This window comes from Phascolarctos cinereus, unplaced genomic scaffold (genome assembly GCF_003287225.1).
Source record: "Phascolarctos cinereus isolate Bilbo 61053 unplaced genomic scaffold, phaCin_HiC Scaffold_7;HRSCAF=346, whole genome shotgun sequence".
NCBI classification, from domain to species: domain Eukaryota; kingdom Metazoa; phylum Chordata; class Mammalia; order Diprotodontia; family Phascolarctidae; genus Phascolarctos; species Phascolarctos cinereus.
This window is the reverse complement of record NW_027556180.1, coordinates 169,485,524-169,502,284: the sequence shown is the minus strand read 5'-3', so window position 1 is coordinate 169,502,284 and position 16,761 is coordinate 169,485,524. Positions and strand designations below refer to the sequence as shown.

The window sequence follows — 16,761 nt, the reverse complement described above, 5'->3', positions numbered from 1 at the left end:
GAAGAGAGAGCAAAAGGAAGAGAGGATAGAGAGGGGGAAGAGGTTGAGGGACTGAGCCTGTGATTTCTTCAGTGTGAGAAGCTCCTAGGGAGGAACTCCCTCTAGCAAAGCAGATTGACACCTTCTCAGCAATTTAATGGACTTAGAAAGTTGCCTGAGGTACTAAGAATTGCCAGGAGTTGGCTGGTTAAGTCATTCTGTCTCTCTTTGTTGAACTATAAAAAGAAATGCTCCTCAATTTGCCATACAGAAAATTCCAAATAGAGTTTGAATCCAACCACAGACTCTTTTTTTTAAACTAGTCCAAAGGAACACAAATAAAATGAGTTTGAAAAGTTCCCCAAAGTGATTTTTTTTAAAGTTAAATAAGTATTAAATCTTTCTGCAGGGTAAACATTCTGAGACAATTCATAAATAACATCATCTTGTTCTTTTAAAATTTTGCCAAGAATCAACGTCAAGTTCACAATCTCCTACTTTGAAGAATCTACCTTTTTTTTTAAATATTTTCTCTCATAATTCCATTTGGAAGCCAAAACCCATCCAAAATATGTAAGGATATTTCTAGGGTTAGAATAGGAATAAACTGTTTATTCCTGAAATAAATACAAAATAATAGCCTACACTGTTATCACTTAAGACTTTTCTTAGATTTGAGAGACCCTGGCTTTCAGAAAGCTTTCAAATCCTGATGCAGATCATTTGCAGATTAAGAAGAATAATGCTCTGTCCTGTCAACACAAAATAGGTAAGATACTCACAAACAGATATGAAACTCTAGCTTCTGAAAAGTTATATATACTCTAAATGAAAAGGCTTCTCTGAAATGTTGTGATCAATGTTCATTTCATTTCTGATCCCTACGTATCATGGGATTTAGACATGGAAAGGACCTTAGAGATTCAGCCCAAGTTGGATGAAGAAACTAGAAGCAAAAAATTAATTGATTTGCCTAAAATCACAGTGGTAGACCACAGTCAATATTTGAAACCACGTTATATGACTCCAAATTCAAGACTCTTTCCATGATGCCATGTCACATCCAGAAAACTGCTGCAGGTTACATGGGAAATAAATGGTAAATGATTTCTATGTTAAAAATAAAATCATCTACAATAAAACTTCCATTGGAGGGAAGCAATGTGGCTTACTAGAAATGGCAAAGCTTTGGCCTCAGAGCCAAAAGACAGATTCAAATCTCTCTTTTCCACTTACTGGTTGTGTGTAGTTGGGAGGCGACAATTTCTCCAGGCTCCAGTTTCCTGATCTATAAATTGAATATACTGGACTATGTGAGTTCTTCATCCTGGTTAATCAAATACCCTAATTAATAGAAAATTAAAATGCATATATCATGCTCTGATCACCAATTTTCAAAGAATTCAAGTCAGGTAAAACTTAACACAGAAACTATACAGAATTTAAATGCTGCCCAAGAAGCAATGTATTTTAGTGGAAAAGTTCTGAATCTGGAGTCAGGAAACCTGGTTCTAATCCTAGCTCCATTACTAATTTGCTGTATGACCTTGCAAACAAGCTGCTTAACTTCTCTGGGCCTTACTTTCCACATCTGTAAATTGAAGGGACTGGACTAGATAATCTCAAAAAAACCTTCTTACCCTAAGAAACACTACTATATCAGATCAATACAGAGACAGATGTGTACATGCGTGCGTGCGTGTGTGTGTGTGTGTGTGTGTATGTATGTAGATATGCCATATATCATGTATATGAATACTCATAGACCACATATTCAGTATAATCATTAGACATAATGTATATAACAAGTAAAAGGAAAACCATTAAGTTTTGTAATGAAATTAGATATAAAAACTACTGGCCTCAATCTCTAAAGCCATTAATATAATCATCTTTTTTTTCTTTACCTTCTTCTTCTCCTCCAAATAAATTCCGCCTTTTCTCACTCTCTACCATTCAAGCTAAATTAAAAAACACTTACTCGATTTTGGGTCTTCAGTTGTTTAAATATGTACTATCTTAATAGTACAGTATTATTTTATTTTACTTTTTCCTAATAAAATGTATAGTATTTCAATAAGATGTAAATGGGCTGAGATGATTTTCATGGGCTAGCCTATGAACTTTGCCACCATTTATAATGTAGTTTCCATGGGAAAATGTGCTCTTGATTTCCAAAAAAGCTGCTCACAAATGAACTTTTGGAACTGTATCATCTGGTAGTCACGCTTTTTTTGGCAAGGCTTGAACTGTAGGTTTATGTAGTTGTGAACCAAGCACACTGTTCACCTCTCTAGCAATTCGATTAACTGTAGAATTACAAAACTGCAGAATATGCCAAACGATATATCTTTTTCTAGATTGTGGAATCCACCCCAAGGCATGACGTAAACATCCACTAAGAGCATTAGATCCTTACAGACATAAAACAGCTCCAACCACATAAACAAGTTCAATGTTGTATGTATCCTTAAAGGTTAAATTGTACGCCAACACACATTGTTTTTAAACGTTGCATATAAACACATATGTCCCCAGAAACAGGAAGATGCTTATTTCACTTCCTGATAAACTGCCTACGTCAATGTTTTAACAAATGCTTACTAAACGCTGTCCTATACAAACCCAAGACTTTGTGTCATAGGTCAATATCCACGTTTTAGCCCTGGATTCTTTTTCCATCGGTCCTGATTATTCTGAATACTATAATAAAGTTGTCCAACCTGTAACATGACCAGATAGTATAGACTGCAAAAATGGAATCAGAAGGAGGCTACATACCTAATATATGAAAGAGAAATGAAGTTCCAAAACTATAATCTAATATGAATTTTGTTAATTAAAAAGCCAATCTAATTCAACAAAACAGATGACGTTTTTAAAATAATGACCTCACAGATCAACAATGATCTCATAAACTACCAGCCTATTATCTAACTGAAAAGGAAAACAAAAGTAGAAACTGATGAATTTAAATTGTTGAGCTTTTCAAAAGGTTTAAAAGCACTCTAATGTAACAGGGCTGGAAGTTCTCCAGGCACCAGAGATGTTTATAGATTTCCTTTGCAGCAGAACAATTTATCAAACAACACGCACTGCTAAAACAAATAATCGTATTGTCAGCAAGGAAACCTTCAGCTTTCCCAGGTTTCTGATCACTGATGGCTAGAAAAGCTAGAAAGTAAAGGAAATAATAGGGGAGCAAAAGAAGCATTTTTAATATGCTGCATAATGAAGGAAAAATCACTAACACACAATTACCGGCTTTACTAACATCATCAATAATAAAGTTTCCATTCTGCATAACTGTTACTGATACTCTGGACCAAACAGATGCTTATAACAAAATGATCAGTGATTGAAATCTCCCCCTTCATAATTCTCTGTAGCTAGAGATAAAGTCTAAAACTTGGAGATGGGAAGACTTGAGTTCAAATCCTGCCTCATGACACTGGGCAAGTCACTTAACCTCTCTCAGGCTCAATTTCTTCATCTGTAAAATGGGGATAATAAGAGCACCTACCTCATTGAGTTGTGGTGAGAATCAAATGTAAAGCACTTTGCAAATATTAAGGTACTGTATAAATGCTAATTTTTATTATTATTGGAGCATATTTCCTCCATTAAGTTCCTCTTCCAATGAACCATCTTGGAGCAGCAGGGACCCTAGATTCTCAAAGGCTCTCTCAGTGAAATGCAAGCTTTTTTCAGGTCCCACCAAAACTGGAAAAGTAGTGAGTAGAGCCAACCAGGGATTGTATATGTTATCCAAACACCAGTCTCCTTAAGTCCAAAAGAGGCTTATCACTAGGCCAGCAAATTTGGGGACCATAACAATTCCCAACGACCTTCTCCTTGGTCATAGAGGCACAACAACATAATATTATCAACCAAAGAAATCACAGATGCTCAAATCATTGAAGTACATGAGTAACTACAAGTAGAATTCCATAATTCCACTTACAGCAATAGCATGGACAGCCTTAAAGTATGTACGGGGACAGAGGACAAGGCTCTCCTAAAGTCTGCTCACCAGTGAGATGGGTTGCATAAATGTTTGTGAATAATGGTCCCGAAATCTTACTTTCTATCAGCTTGGCCCCCATCGAGCTTATTATGAAAAAGGATCATCTTATTCTTCGTCCTCACATCTCTAACACTTAGCACAGTGCCTGGTATGCAGTGGGCACTTAATAAATACTTACTGATTGACAGGCTATCTGGTACTAAACTGGAAAGACAAGAAACACCTGTTAAAATGCTCTAATCCTTAGGTGGCCTGGGTCATGGCAGCAGTGGTAAGCATACTCCTTTCAGAACTTTCCCTATTCTGCCATACATGCTCCTGATCTTCCATCCCCGGGCTGCTGGGCAGGCAGACAAGAGCAAGGACGCTCACCAGAAGCAAACTATGCAGGTACTTTGGGATTCTATTGGTGCTTACATTTGAAAAGATGCTGGGATTAAGAGTAAATGGGGCTGGAGGTACGTGAAAGAGAAGGGAGGGAGGGAGAGGGGGAAGAAGAGGGAGAGGGAAGGGGAGGGGAAAAGGGGCGGAGCAGAGAGAGAGAGATTGATTTTGGTGCTTACAACTTTTGAAAGGAGAGATTAAGGGAGGAATGGGGTGTGTAGGTGGTTATGGGCTCTCACTCTTTTGCAGTGTAGACTTGCTCCTATGGCCAAGCAAAAGTACCTCAAGTTTTAGAAACACTTCAAAGATGGCAAAGTGCTTTCTCCACAACAACCCTATAAAGTAATAGCACATTTACCACTTCCTATTTTCCACAGAAAGAAAATGAGTAGTCTTCAGTGGATGACACAATTCCCCCAAGTTACACAGCTAATCCCTTTCAGAACTGAGATTTGAACTCAATTCTCCCTTTTCCAACGCACAGCCTTCCCTCTACATCACGTGCAGATCAAGGCAGAGAGCCAGCTGCAATGTGGCTCAGTCATCCTCGTTTCCTACTTTTGGCTCCTATTAGCCTTGATTCATTGGTAGGTCTCAGGGGGCTGGACTTGAGACTCAGTACTTAGAACTTCAAAGTATATCTGAGTGCTAGGGCTAATGGCAGGCAGGGTCATTACACAGAGATTCATAAATCACCCCCTACCCCTTTACCCCTCTCCAAGAAGACTTTCTTATTCACGTGTTTTCTAGTGATGTCCACTATGACTCCATTGTAAATAAGCTAATTCTGCCTAAGAAGCAGTCAGAAGTCAAGTCATGAGACTATTTAACTATCTAGTGGTGTTTTCAGGGAAATGAAAATAATTGGTAGGGTGGGGGAGGGGAGGCTGATAAAAATTTCAATGGGGAGGTCATCGCTTCTCCTGATCTCTGTGTCTAAAAAGTTGGAGGTCTTTCTCCTCTTTGCTCAGTTAAGAGGAATTCATACTTCAAACCCACTACCCAACATAGCCAGTGCTGGTTTCTTCTCCTGATCTATCTTTTTTCTGACCACACTCATTTACTCTAAATCCTCTGGCCCTGCTTTCGAGTCTCGTAGGTCCCCTGTAGCCAACATCAATGGGAGGAACCCTTAAGGAGTAGGGGTCTGACATCGCTGATGCTACCAATGGGGCAGATATGCAAATGTGGTTGGAGCAGCAAAGAGTCTTGACTGACAGAAGAGGGTTGCATGTGCCAGGCAGGTTAAACTACCACCTGTAATTGACTGCTCTGGGAATATCACTTCCTCCCACCCCAAGACAACCAGTTCTTCTTCCAATCTGCCCCTAAAGCCATCAAATGAAACAGCCCTTGTGGAGAATGGACCTTCCATCTCTGCCACCACCATCACTAACTGCTGACCAAGTACCAGCAACAGTCACATAAGGCCGAGAGCCCCATAAATAGCAGAGCTTGCTAGACCATCAATTCTACTTCTAGCCCAGTCCCTATAGCTCCAGGGGAGCAATCCTTTCAGAGATGAGTCCAGATGTCCCCTAATACTATAACAGTCAAAACTGAATAAAGCTTTTACCCCAAAGCCCTTGGGGCACTGTTGAATGGTTTAACATCAGAAACAGATACTTTTTTTTTAATCAATGGAAATGAAACTAAAAAAGATGCATTCCTTGTACCATAAGAATCATGCCACCTTTCCATCTGACTTGCAGCTAAAACTCCATGTGCCGTCTCTCCCATTGGAATGTGAACTCCTCAACAGCACAGGCTTTTCTACTATTGGTATCTTTGGACATAGTAAACATTTAATGAATGCTTTTTTTTTCTCATTCACTGATCCACCTGCCTTTTTCTAAATTAGACTCATCTCACCCTAACTCCACTAATCTAGGCACTTGTGTCCTGCACTAACTGATCTGATATCTGCTCATTTTCTCCAGTCTCTAACCAGTTAGTGTCCCTCAATAGCCAACAATGACTGAACAGCACAGGTAAGGGTGATATAAGCCAGCTCATGGTTTAAAAAAAAACACTACAAACTGCTTATCCCTGGATTAACTACCTGATTCTATAGCCTCCTTCTCTCCCACAAGGTCTATAAAAGGGAGGGAGCACAAGCTCCCCAGCTCCTTCACACAAATGTTATGAGAATAGCACGAATATACAAAAATGATTCTATGTAGGCCAGCATACTTTTATGGGCACACACAGTATGTACTACTTTTAGATACAAAAGCCCACATACACATAGATTTGTTCATCCACAATCTTATTAATAAATTTTCTTTTAAAAAAAGACCTAAAGCATAACATATTTGATTAACAGTAGTGTCTCTCATTTATAATGACCATCTGGATTACCAAGAAGGAAAAACCAGATAGCAGTGTTTCCCAAAAACATTATTTTGGTAAATACTTAATCCAGAAGGGACCTAAGAGACCATTAAGTCCAATATCCTTGATTTACAGTTGTGCAAATGGAAGGCAAAGAAGTGTTAAGAGACTTATCCAGGGTCACCTAGGTAGCATCTGAGGCAGAAATTGAACTCAGGTCTTTCTAACTCTTAGATACTACATCATTCAGCTGCATCTTTCTAGATCCATCATGCATTACGAGGTTAGTAATTATTTTTTATTCCATGTTGCTATGTCTGACAACTTAAAAGACTAGTAGTAAACTAAAGTTTTATTGATCTGATTTTTCAAAAGCAAACTAGTAGTAAACTATAAAGTTTTACTCAATTGATTTTCCAAAAACCAGAAATTCCAAAAGTAAACACCCAAAAATTTTTCCATTACAGTGGCATATTCTGAGTAGGCATTATTATTAGCAAGTTGCAACACAGCACCAAAGATCACTTGACTGCAAGAAATGACATAATTGAATGACCTGCAAAGCAAGTGGGCTTCTCAGGTCAAAAGAATGAAAGCTAAAAGACAGACACATCCTGCACTGGAACTTCTTGGCCAAAAAAATTTGCCACCCTACAGTCAATCTGGTGGTCAGCATTTAGCTACACAAAAAGACAGCTGGGTGTCCCAGAAGTCATCTGGATTAGCCCTGTAAGATTTTTGGGACACCCTGAATCACTGGGAACATACTGAAAGTCATTCTACTTTGGTCCAGCCTGCCAGACCCTGTACTATGAAAAAGGATAAAAAGAGATGAAGGGTTTTAAAATCTATGTATGCCCCTAAGAGTAGGAGTTCTTCATGTTTTTTTGCATAATAGATTCCCACCCTCTGACTGTCTGATTAAACCTATGGACTCTTTTCTTTCAGAAGGTCTTTAAATGAATTAAATAAGGTACATGATTACATAAAAAAAGTCATATTGAAATACAATTATCAAAATTTGTTTTAAAAAGTCACAGACTCTAGATTATGAATCCTTGCCCTACAGAAAACAATAAAGTTAAATATAAGCAAATAATTCAACTTTGTTTAGATACGTAATAACTACAGGAAAATAGTTACCTGACAATTTTTGAAACAAGTCATATTAGCTTAGTATAGTAAAAGTAATAAATGAATGCTCTAAAATGTTTTTATATATAAAACCAGAATGGAAGTCACAGGAAAAAGTTAAGATTCTATGACTCCATGGATGTTCTTTGGACCTTAGCTGTTATCTCCTGTACCCTAAGTATCTGATCAAAAAGCTTAATTTCATAAAATTTACTACTACATGGAAAGCCATGCTTGTAACTAATGAAAATCACATAAAAATTCACCCACAGGCTAAGGTTGACAGCATAAAACAAAACAAAACAAACAAAAACAACTGTAGTCCTGATAAGAGTGAAGCCAAGAAAGATAAGAGAAATACAAGAAGATAATATATATCTTCATTTTTTTAAAAAATGAGAAATAAGTTAGAAAGATAAGAGACACCGAATAAGCAGTGTGGGGGCTATGAGGCAACATACAATGATGGAGAGGGGGAAAAAAACCATCTACTTTGGATCCAACAGGTAGACAGGCATGAATTATTTCACACAAACCAAATCTCAATTCAATAATAAAATATTAGTATGGCAGCTAAGTGGCAAAGTGGATAGAGCACCGGCCCTGGAGTAAGGAGGACCTGAGTTCAAATCCTGCCTCAGACACACAACACTTACTAGCTGTGTGACCCTGGGCAAGTGACTTAACATTGCCTAGCAGAAATAAATGAATGAATGAATGAATGAATGAATGAATGAATGAATGAATGAATGAATGAATGAATAAATAAAGTTTTAGCATTAGAAGGCTCCTTTGAAGATCCTCTAGTCCAGGGCTTCTTAAACTTCGTATCATGATCCCAGGGATCCAACACCTTCATTTTAGAGAAGTTAATTGACTTGCCCAAAAGAAAACCAATAGCACTGCCAGGGCTGGCATTTCTGATCTCTCTCAGTCTACTAACTGCCATATAGATATCCAATTATTTATTATGTATTTAATTAGTGTATATGAGAAATAGTATTATATATCCAATGGGTACATAGCAACAGGTGTCACAAATCATTTACTGCTTAAAAAAACAATTTCTGTTGCTAAATGACTTTCATATTTGGAATACATCAGAATTAAAAATGAGGGCAAAAGAGAAGCATAGTGAAAGTAAGAAGACTGGAACATATAATAAAAAAGAACTCAGAAGAACTGGAGTAAAGGACTTTATCAAGGAAACGTGATAAAAAGGAGATGACAAGAGTGAGGGCTAACAGATAGACAGATCGACAGCTCCAACATCCTCTTTCCTACAGGAGAAACTGAACAAGGCCTCCAACACACCAGGCAGACTCCCACAATAAATTTATGGGAAGATCCAGAAAAGAGCTGCATAGGACTGGCAGGTGTAGACTCTCCCAAATGGATGATATCACATTTGAATATTTGAGGTAAATGCAGCCCCTACCACTCCTCCTGCCTCCACTAATCATTAGCATGTAGAATCCTAGATTTAGAAGAGACAAGGTATCTAGTCTAACCTTTACCCACGTAACAATGCCTGTCTATAGCTTCTTTCTAGTGCCTGTTCAGCCTCTCTAATCAAACACTTCCAGTGATGGGGACCTCATTACTTCACTACCACCCAATCAATACACAAGTACAGCTTGTTCCATTTGAGGGCACTTGCCATTTTTAGAAAGTCGTTCCCTATGTTGTGCTGAAATCTTCTTCCCTGTAACTCCCACTCACTAATTCTAGTTCTACCTCTGAGGGCCATATTTCATCTCTTTCATTTGACAACCCAATTAACTTATGTATTTAAAGCAATATTCATCAAAATAACAAGGAGCTTCTTCATGAAACTAGATAAAATTACACACAATTAAGTTCAGAGGAGAAATAGCAAGGATTACCAAAAAGAGAAGATGATGGAGATAGTCTTGTACATGATGACTTTAAAACCTATTACACATAACAGTTATTATTGAGCAAGTCACTAAACCTCTCTGTGACTTACTTTCCTCATCTGTAAAATAAAAGGATCAGATTTTGACCTCTAGGGTCCCTTCCAACTCTAAATATTCAAAGACTACTACACCATGTTCCCATATGTACCCCCTCCCCACCAAAGTCTCCTCTCTTCCTTATATGATGTAATGGATATCCTGCTGGGCTAGGAGTCAGGAAGCCCTCATTTCTATAACTTACTAGTTGCATGATCAAGGACAAGTCACAACTTATGTGTTTCAATTTCTTCATCTGTAGGATGCAAACCTTTATAGTGTATAGTTATCATTATTATTATCATTGTCACTATTACTATTATTGTGGTTTCTGGTTTCTCTATCATCCTGGCCACATTTTCCTGGAAATACTTCAGTTTGTCAACATTCCTCCCAAATGTCAGGCTCAGAGTGGGACAGGACATTCTAAATGTTGCATGACCAGTGAAGAGTACAGTGAGATTACCACCTTCTTAGAGTAATAAGAGTCATCCTTCAAAATGATTTGTCCGCTATTTTTGTACAACTGGAACTTTTAAAGCAGGCATCCAGAACTGCCAGTAACTTCCTGCATGACCTCTAAAGAATTATTCCCCTACCTATCTCTGGGCCTCATGTGTGCCAAATGTGAGTCTGGAACCAGATGATCTCAAAGACCCCTTCCATTTCTATTACCCCATGATTCTTTAGCTCTAAGTTACTGACATTCTTATCACTTTCTTTTTCTAATAGAATTCAATGAAGATACAAGTAATTCTACTCTGAAAGGAATTCATAAAATAAACAAATTAGCTGGCAGGCCCTGATTTCTACTTTTCCAGAATTAAAGGTAAAAACTATCTTCAATCAATACCTGCACTTTTAAAAGAGGTACATCTTACTTCCAGAAAACAAAAGAAAACAAAAATTAAAACACTCTTTTACCTAGTTTTTTCTCATATTTTTCTGACTTCAGCGTATGTCATGAGACTTAAAGACACATGATGGACCATGTACATACAGTAGGAAGGACGATTGTCCTCAGGATCTGTTGGCTCATTCCCCTTATGCTCTAGCTCAAATTAGTTACTACAAGCACCAAAAAATTTTGCATCTTCCTACGGGTTTGAAGTAATGCAAAGCCAACATTTTAAAAAATGAGCTAAAATCATCCTCTCCTCATCTCATCCACTTGTTCACTATAGAAACAGACTTGCTAGTCTTCTCCCGCTGGTGGCATTCCAAAGGAACCTGAGAACCCACGGGGCCTCTTATCTGATCGGTTCACTTTCAGACAGAAACCGGCCCTTCTGAATCAGAAAAGAAACATTGTTAGTTTCTTTGAAATCACTACACTTTAATTATATTTTAACACCTTCACCACCCCCAAGTCCCAGATTTCCAAGCAGAAAATAAAGTCTTTTAGCAGAACCTAAAACCCCTTTTTCAAACTGTTCCTTCCACCCTAATCCCAGTTTAATTAGGTTTATTATGGGAGGGGGGGCGTTCATTACACAAGCGGGGAATGCACCTGCAAAGAGTTCATACCCATACCCCGAATTCCCTTCTCCGTCTGAAAAGATATTTAGGGCTTCTTTTTCTTTTTTTCTTTTTTTTTTTAAAACATCAGAACTACTAGTTGCAGTGGAGAAACCAAGAGGGGGCCGACGTGATGCAGTGTTTGCAGAGAGCACAGAAAGGCAAAGAAGTCGCAGGAAAGGGATCAAAATATTAGTCACGGACCCCTGGCCAAGAAGAAATAGACGAGTGAAGTGGGGGGCCGCGCAGAGAACCCCTGGCCAAGATGAACCAGACGAATGGAAAGAACCCCGGGCCAAAATGAAATAGACTGGGGGGGGGAACCTTTTCCTAATCACGGGGCCCTCCCCTCCCCAACAACCTACTTTATTCCGAGTCCGGGGGTAAAGTGCCCGGCAAAGATGCCAGCCTCCAGTCACATGATTACCCAATCCCCCGTTCGAAACAATCGGGTCTTGGGCCGGGCCCTAAGATGAGGAAGGGAGGGTGGAAAACAACCAGAGATCAGCCCCATTCCCTCCACCCGAGGATGCAGACTCGGCCACAGCACTTTCCCCTTTGCAAAGAAAAGGGTTCAGTCCCTGCAAAGATAGGGTCCCGGGCTCAGGGATGCAAAAGGTGTCTCACTCTGCTCACCAAGCCCCGAACTTTTATTCGCTCCTTCTTTTCCCCCTCCCGCCTGGGGGGCTCCCCGCCGGGGCCGTGTACTCACGTATCGGTTGATGAGAGTCCGGATGAAGCTGCAGTCCATGGTTCCTGCCATGGTACCTGCCGGATGAAGCCCCCGCGCCGGCGCAGCTCCTAGCTCCCCTAGGCGAGCTTGAGCTCGGGGCCACCTTATCTCTTCCGACTCCCACTTGGCACGGCCATGGACTTGCTTCTACATCGGTCTCGCGGCCACCCTAGTGTCCGGGGCTGCTAGGAGGCGAGCGCATGCACCCGGCCCGGGGCCGCCGAGGCTGCCGCTGCGCCGTCGTCAGGCTCCGCGGGGCTCCCTCGCCGCCCGCCTGCCTCCTTCGCTCTTCTCTCGGGTCTCCCGCCTCAATCACGCCCGCAGCAGCTCAGGCTGCCAACCGGGGGGGCGCATGGGGCACTCGGGGGGCGGCACCTCCCAGCTCATGCCCTCCTCCCCGGCCCTGTCCCAAGCCCTGGGGGAGCGCAGCCACCTGGCTGCTCCCGGGGCACTGCACGGAGTGGGGAAGCCCGGGGAGAAGGAAGGGTTTTGGTGGGGTTGGGGGGAGGTGGGTTTGCTGTTGGTGGTTGGCTCGTTCGCTTTCTCTTGCCACCCCCTCACCCTCCCAGGGCTGAAATCGGCTTTTCTCTTGGGAGGGCTGCAGGCAGGCAGGGGTCTCCTTCTCCTGCCTCAGACGACCCGGGTCGGTGCTCGACTCTTTTCCCTCCCGAGCTCGCGGTGGCTATCGGTTCTGTCTCTTCAGCCCAGCCAGGGCTCTCCGCTCACCTCCCCCTCCAAGAGCTCAGGCTCTTTGATCCTTCCCAGGCAATTCTGGCGGCGAACGTCACGACCCGCGTGTGAGCATGCGCCCCAAAGCTGCACGCCTCCTCCAGCTCCCCCTGCCCCCCCAACACATAGACACACACACGTAGACAGACAGACAGACACACACACACACACCCCGAGACTACCCAGGCGCGCGCGCGCGTTCACGGTCGATCAGATCTCCCCTTTTTCTCCTGGGTTCCTCCTCATTTCGCAGTCCTTCCACCGCTACCCCAGAAGCAGAAATTCCCAGTAGTTTTGCCCAATGCCTTCCTGCCCTCCCCCACAGCCTCTTCTATGAATTCACACGGAAACTGGAGAGTTTCCGCTTTGGAATGGTGAGGCTGAGTGGACGAGCAGGAGAGAAGCGAGGGCTGCGAGCCCCAGCGCAACCCCGGGCCCTGCGAGGCCACAGAAGAGGCGCAGAGCCTTAACTAGGGAAGGCAACAGGCCCAAGTGAGCTTGGAGAGCCTGGCCAACCCAGGAGAACTAGACAGCCTCGGTTCTCCCCCGCCCTCTCCCGATTGCTTTTACTAGAAGCCTGGGGCATGAGTGAGAAGGATGGGATTGGAAGGGAGAAAGCTGAGAGAGGTTTTTAGTTTGTTTGGAAGTTCTTGTACACATTACACTTTGTGAGCGTCTTAGTTTACAACAGAAGTGGTCCTGAGTGTACACACCCTTCTATGACTGTTTTCTGGGTGAAAGCTTACGGGAGCATCTGAGCTCGCCCACGAGTAGAATGAGAGATGCAGGCTTCTCTTGTTAACTGTGGCGTCTGTCGTTTCTTCTCCTTATGAACAACAACCATAGAACCGGAACACTTTTATTCCCTATCCACCTCCCCTAAGGGAAATAAGGTTGAATCGAGGAAGAAAGAGGAAAAACTGTACACCTAAGGTCAAGTAGCCTGTGTGCCAGGGGATGGAGAAGGAATCAATCCCCAGGTGCGCAGGCATAGGACGTTGCGGGTGCTGATGCTGTTGCAGGGGCTCTATCGCCTCTTCATATGCCCCCACCCCCGAGCTACCTCCCAGCAGAGCGCTCTCCCCAATCGCCCCACAGTCTGTGATTGCATCTAAGGCGATTTCACAGCATAAGCGTAGCGGGCAGCGGGGGCAATGGAACTCGCTAAGGCTACTGAGATCCGGGAAACAGCAAAGGGGACGCGTTGCCTGGGATCCCAGCCTGGTGGTTCAGTTTCTGGGTTGCCCCTGCAGTCTGCAGTCCTCAGGCTAAGGGGGTTGGAGGGAAGGAACAAAGCTGCCGCAGCTAATAGGAACCCGGGAGAAGAGAGACGCTAACGGCCCCGGGCTTTTCTGCTCCCTGTTCCTCCGTGAGGGGGATTGTTTGGTCCAGGAGGGCTATGCAGTGGTAAACACCATGGGTACGGAAATTTCGCGCTTTGGAGTATTTGGAGAAAGATCAAGGCCAAACACCAGTCCCTCCCACTTCACAGATGGGGAAACAGAAGCAGTTCTGTTCGTAAAGTGACTGGCACAAAGTGATATTGCTGATTAGCAGTAGCCTACGAATAAGAAGCCAAATTTCTTGACCCAGAACAAGCATGTGGCTGATTTGTATCCCAGAGACCCAAACTGATTACCTGGAATCCCTTACTTAGCCCTCACCACCAGGCCTCTGGAAATACTTTCCATTACGCTCTCAGGGGAGGGGAAGCGGGGAGGGAGGGCGGGAGCGGGGGAGGGGGGGACGGTTAAGAAAGGAGAGGTTAAGAATAAATCCTTTACCAGACTTCAACTCTTCCCCTCAATACCTAAGCTAATCCCTCCCACCCCACATCCCCCCAATTAGGTGGACACTCAATCAGTATATAAGCCAGCCCTCCAACCCAAGAGGCAAGCCACTAGATGGCGAAGACCCAAGTAGTGGACAAAAAAAAATCATCCATATGGTTCTGGAAACAGGTCCCCCAGGAATGCAGGGCTGTGTGAGTTTGGGAAGAGAAGAGAGGAAAGGCGGGAAGATTTCCCTGGATTTTACGTTCTTTTCAGCTCCTGGCGTGTACAATTTATAAAGAGAAAAAGAAAAAGTCTGCTATATGAAGGAACACTGACTGGGAAATCATGCTGCCTGGACCCTGTTCCCAGCTGTGCCTTTAAGTGTATCTTTGGGTCTCAGTTTCCTCCTCTGTTAAAAAGGAAGAGGTTGTTCTAAATGATCCCTACTATACCTTATAGCTCTAGAACTACTCTATAAAGTAGGATGACTTGAAGCCTTCAGTTCTGATTTCAGTGGCTAAAGTCAGAGTGCACAGCCTCCCCTTAATTACCCACCACAATTCAATCTTGATTTGTCAAAAAAAAATTCTTTTAGATCTTCTTGATGGTCATTTGTGAAACATGAGACAAAGAGAGAACATTGCATTTGGTTTTTGTTTGTTTGCTTTTTAAATACCTTCAATTTCTGAAATGCTTAACAGCAGGATGGCAAATAATTCCCGCAAAGCTGTTGTTGAATGCTTATTTTGTGCTTTGCTGTACTCCATCTTAACAGTACTGAAAAAATCTTACTAATTTTGGGAAAGGTGAATCTGAATTAATGAGAAGTCTGTTAGTTGATTTTGCTTTTTAGCAGAAGTTCAATTTTATTACTTTCAGGAATGGATTACTCAAAACTAGCTTTATTGCTTATTAGGAGGTTAGTGTAGAAACTTGCTTTAAGGAATAAATAAGAAAGAATTATAATTAGCATCAATTATGGCTAAATAGGTGCTGCCTTTTGAGTTTGTGAAAAGGGTTAATTAGCTAAAGTATTTTAAACATCCTCCCAGCAAACTTGTCTACACTTGCCAAAGACAAACTTGAGTCCCTGTCTAAATTATTGCCCGTCTAAATCATTGAATTTTAGATCTGAAAGAGGCCCTAGAGATTATTTAGTGTGTCTCCTTCACTTTACAGTTATGACAGCTGTAGCCCAGGAACTTGCCCAAGGTTATAGCTAGCTAGTGGCAAAGGGAGTACTAATCTAATCTAAATCTTGTGATTCTTTCCGTGCATTCTATGAGAACATACCCTCTTCTACTGTATAACAGAATAATTCTTTCATCTCTGAATTGTCTGTATAAAAACTACCAGCATCAAACACATCATCAATTATAGCTCATATTTATATAGAACTGAGTTTGCAAAGCTATTTACATACATCATCTTTACTAATAGCAGAAGCTGATAAAATGAAAATAATAATAAAAATTTTCTTTCAAAGTCAGGTCTCTTGATTAACTCTTACTCCAAACTCCACTATACTACATTGCCTTTCATATTTTGCCTTATTAAATATTTATGTGTATGTTTCTGTCTCTTCATCTAAATTGTATACAGAGCATGAAATTTACCTCTTTTGTATGTATGATATTTTTTTTTCTTTTTTGGTGAGGCAATGGGGTTAAGTGACTTGCCCAGGGTCACACAGCTAGTGTCACCTGTCTGGGCTGAGGTTAGATTTGAACTCCGGTCCTCCTGATTCCAAGGCCAGAGCTCTATCTACTGCACCACCAAGCTGCCCGTATGTATGATTTTTAAAAAAATCTGGATATAAGATTTCATCCTCTAATGAACTATAGGAGTGGAGACTCTGCCAGTGCAGCTTATATACCGTAACATAGTATTAGAGAGTTGCCTGTGGCAAGAGGGTAAGTAATTTTCCCAGGGTCACTCATATCACAGGAGTCAGAGGCAAAACTTGAAAGCAGTTCTTTCTTGTTCTAAGGATAATCTTGTATCCTCTACTCTACATCTGCATCATTGGCAAGATATATGTTCAAAAAGCATTTCTTGATTATTACATATGTATACTTCTTTTATATGTTATTATTTATTGATTTATTGATACTTACAACAACTATATGAGATAGCAGAGGCACTAGACTTGGAATCAGAGGACTTGGGCTC

At 41.7% G+C, this 16,761-nt stretch overlaps 1 protein-coding gene across 5 annotated transcripts in view; it reads right to left on the bottom strand.

Moving 5' to 3' along the window:
* The window catches only part of ATP11A (ATPase phospholipid transporting 11A), a 234,538-nt gene extending 221,306 nt beyond the window's left edge, over positions 1-13,232 (bottom strand). For 4 of the 5 annotated variants that reach the window (XR_013483324.1, XR_013483325.1, XM_020965229.2 and 1 more), the window contains exon 1: positions 12,065-13,232. Coding sequence is in view for 3 of the 5 variants with exons in the window: in XM_020965229.2 (XP_020820888.1) it covers positions 12,065-12,115 (51 nt within the window). In the remaining 2 variants the exon portion in view is untranslated. The remainder of the gene's footprint in view (positions 1-12,064) is intronic. The other variant, XM_020965225.2, reaches the window with a different exon arrangement.
* Positions 13,233-16,761: the final 3,529 nt, after the last annotated feature.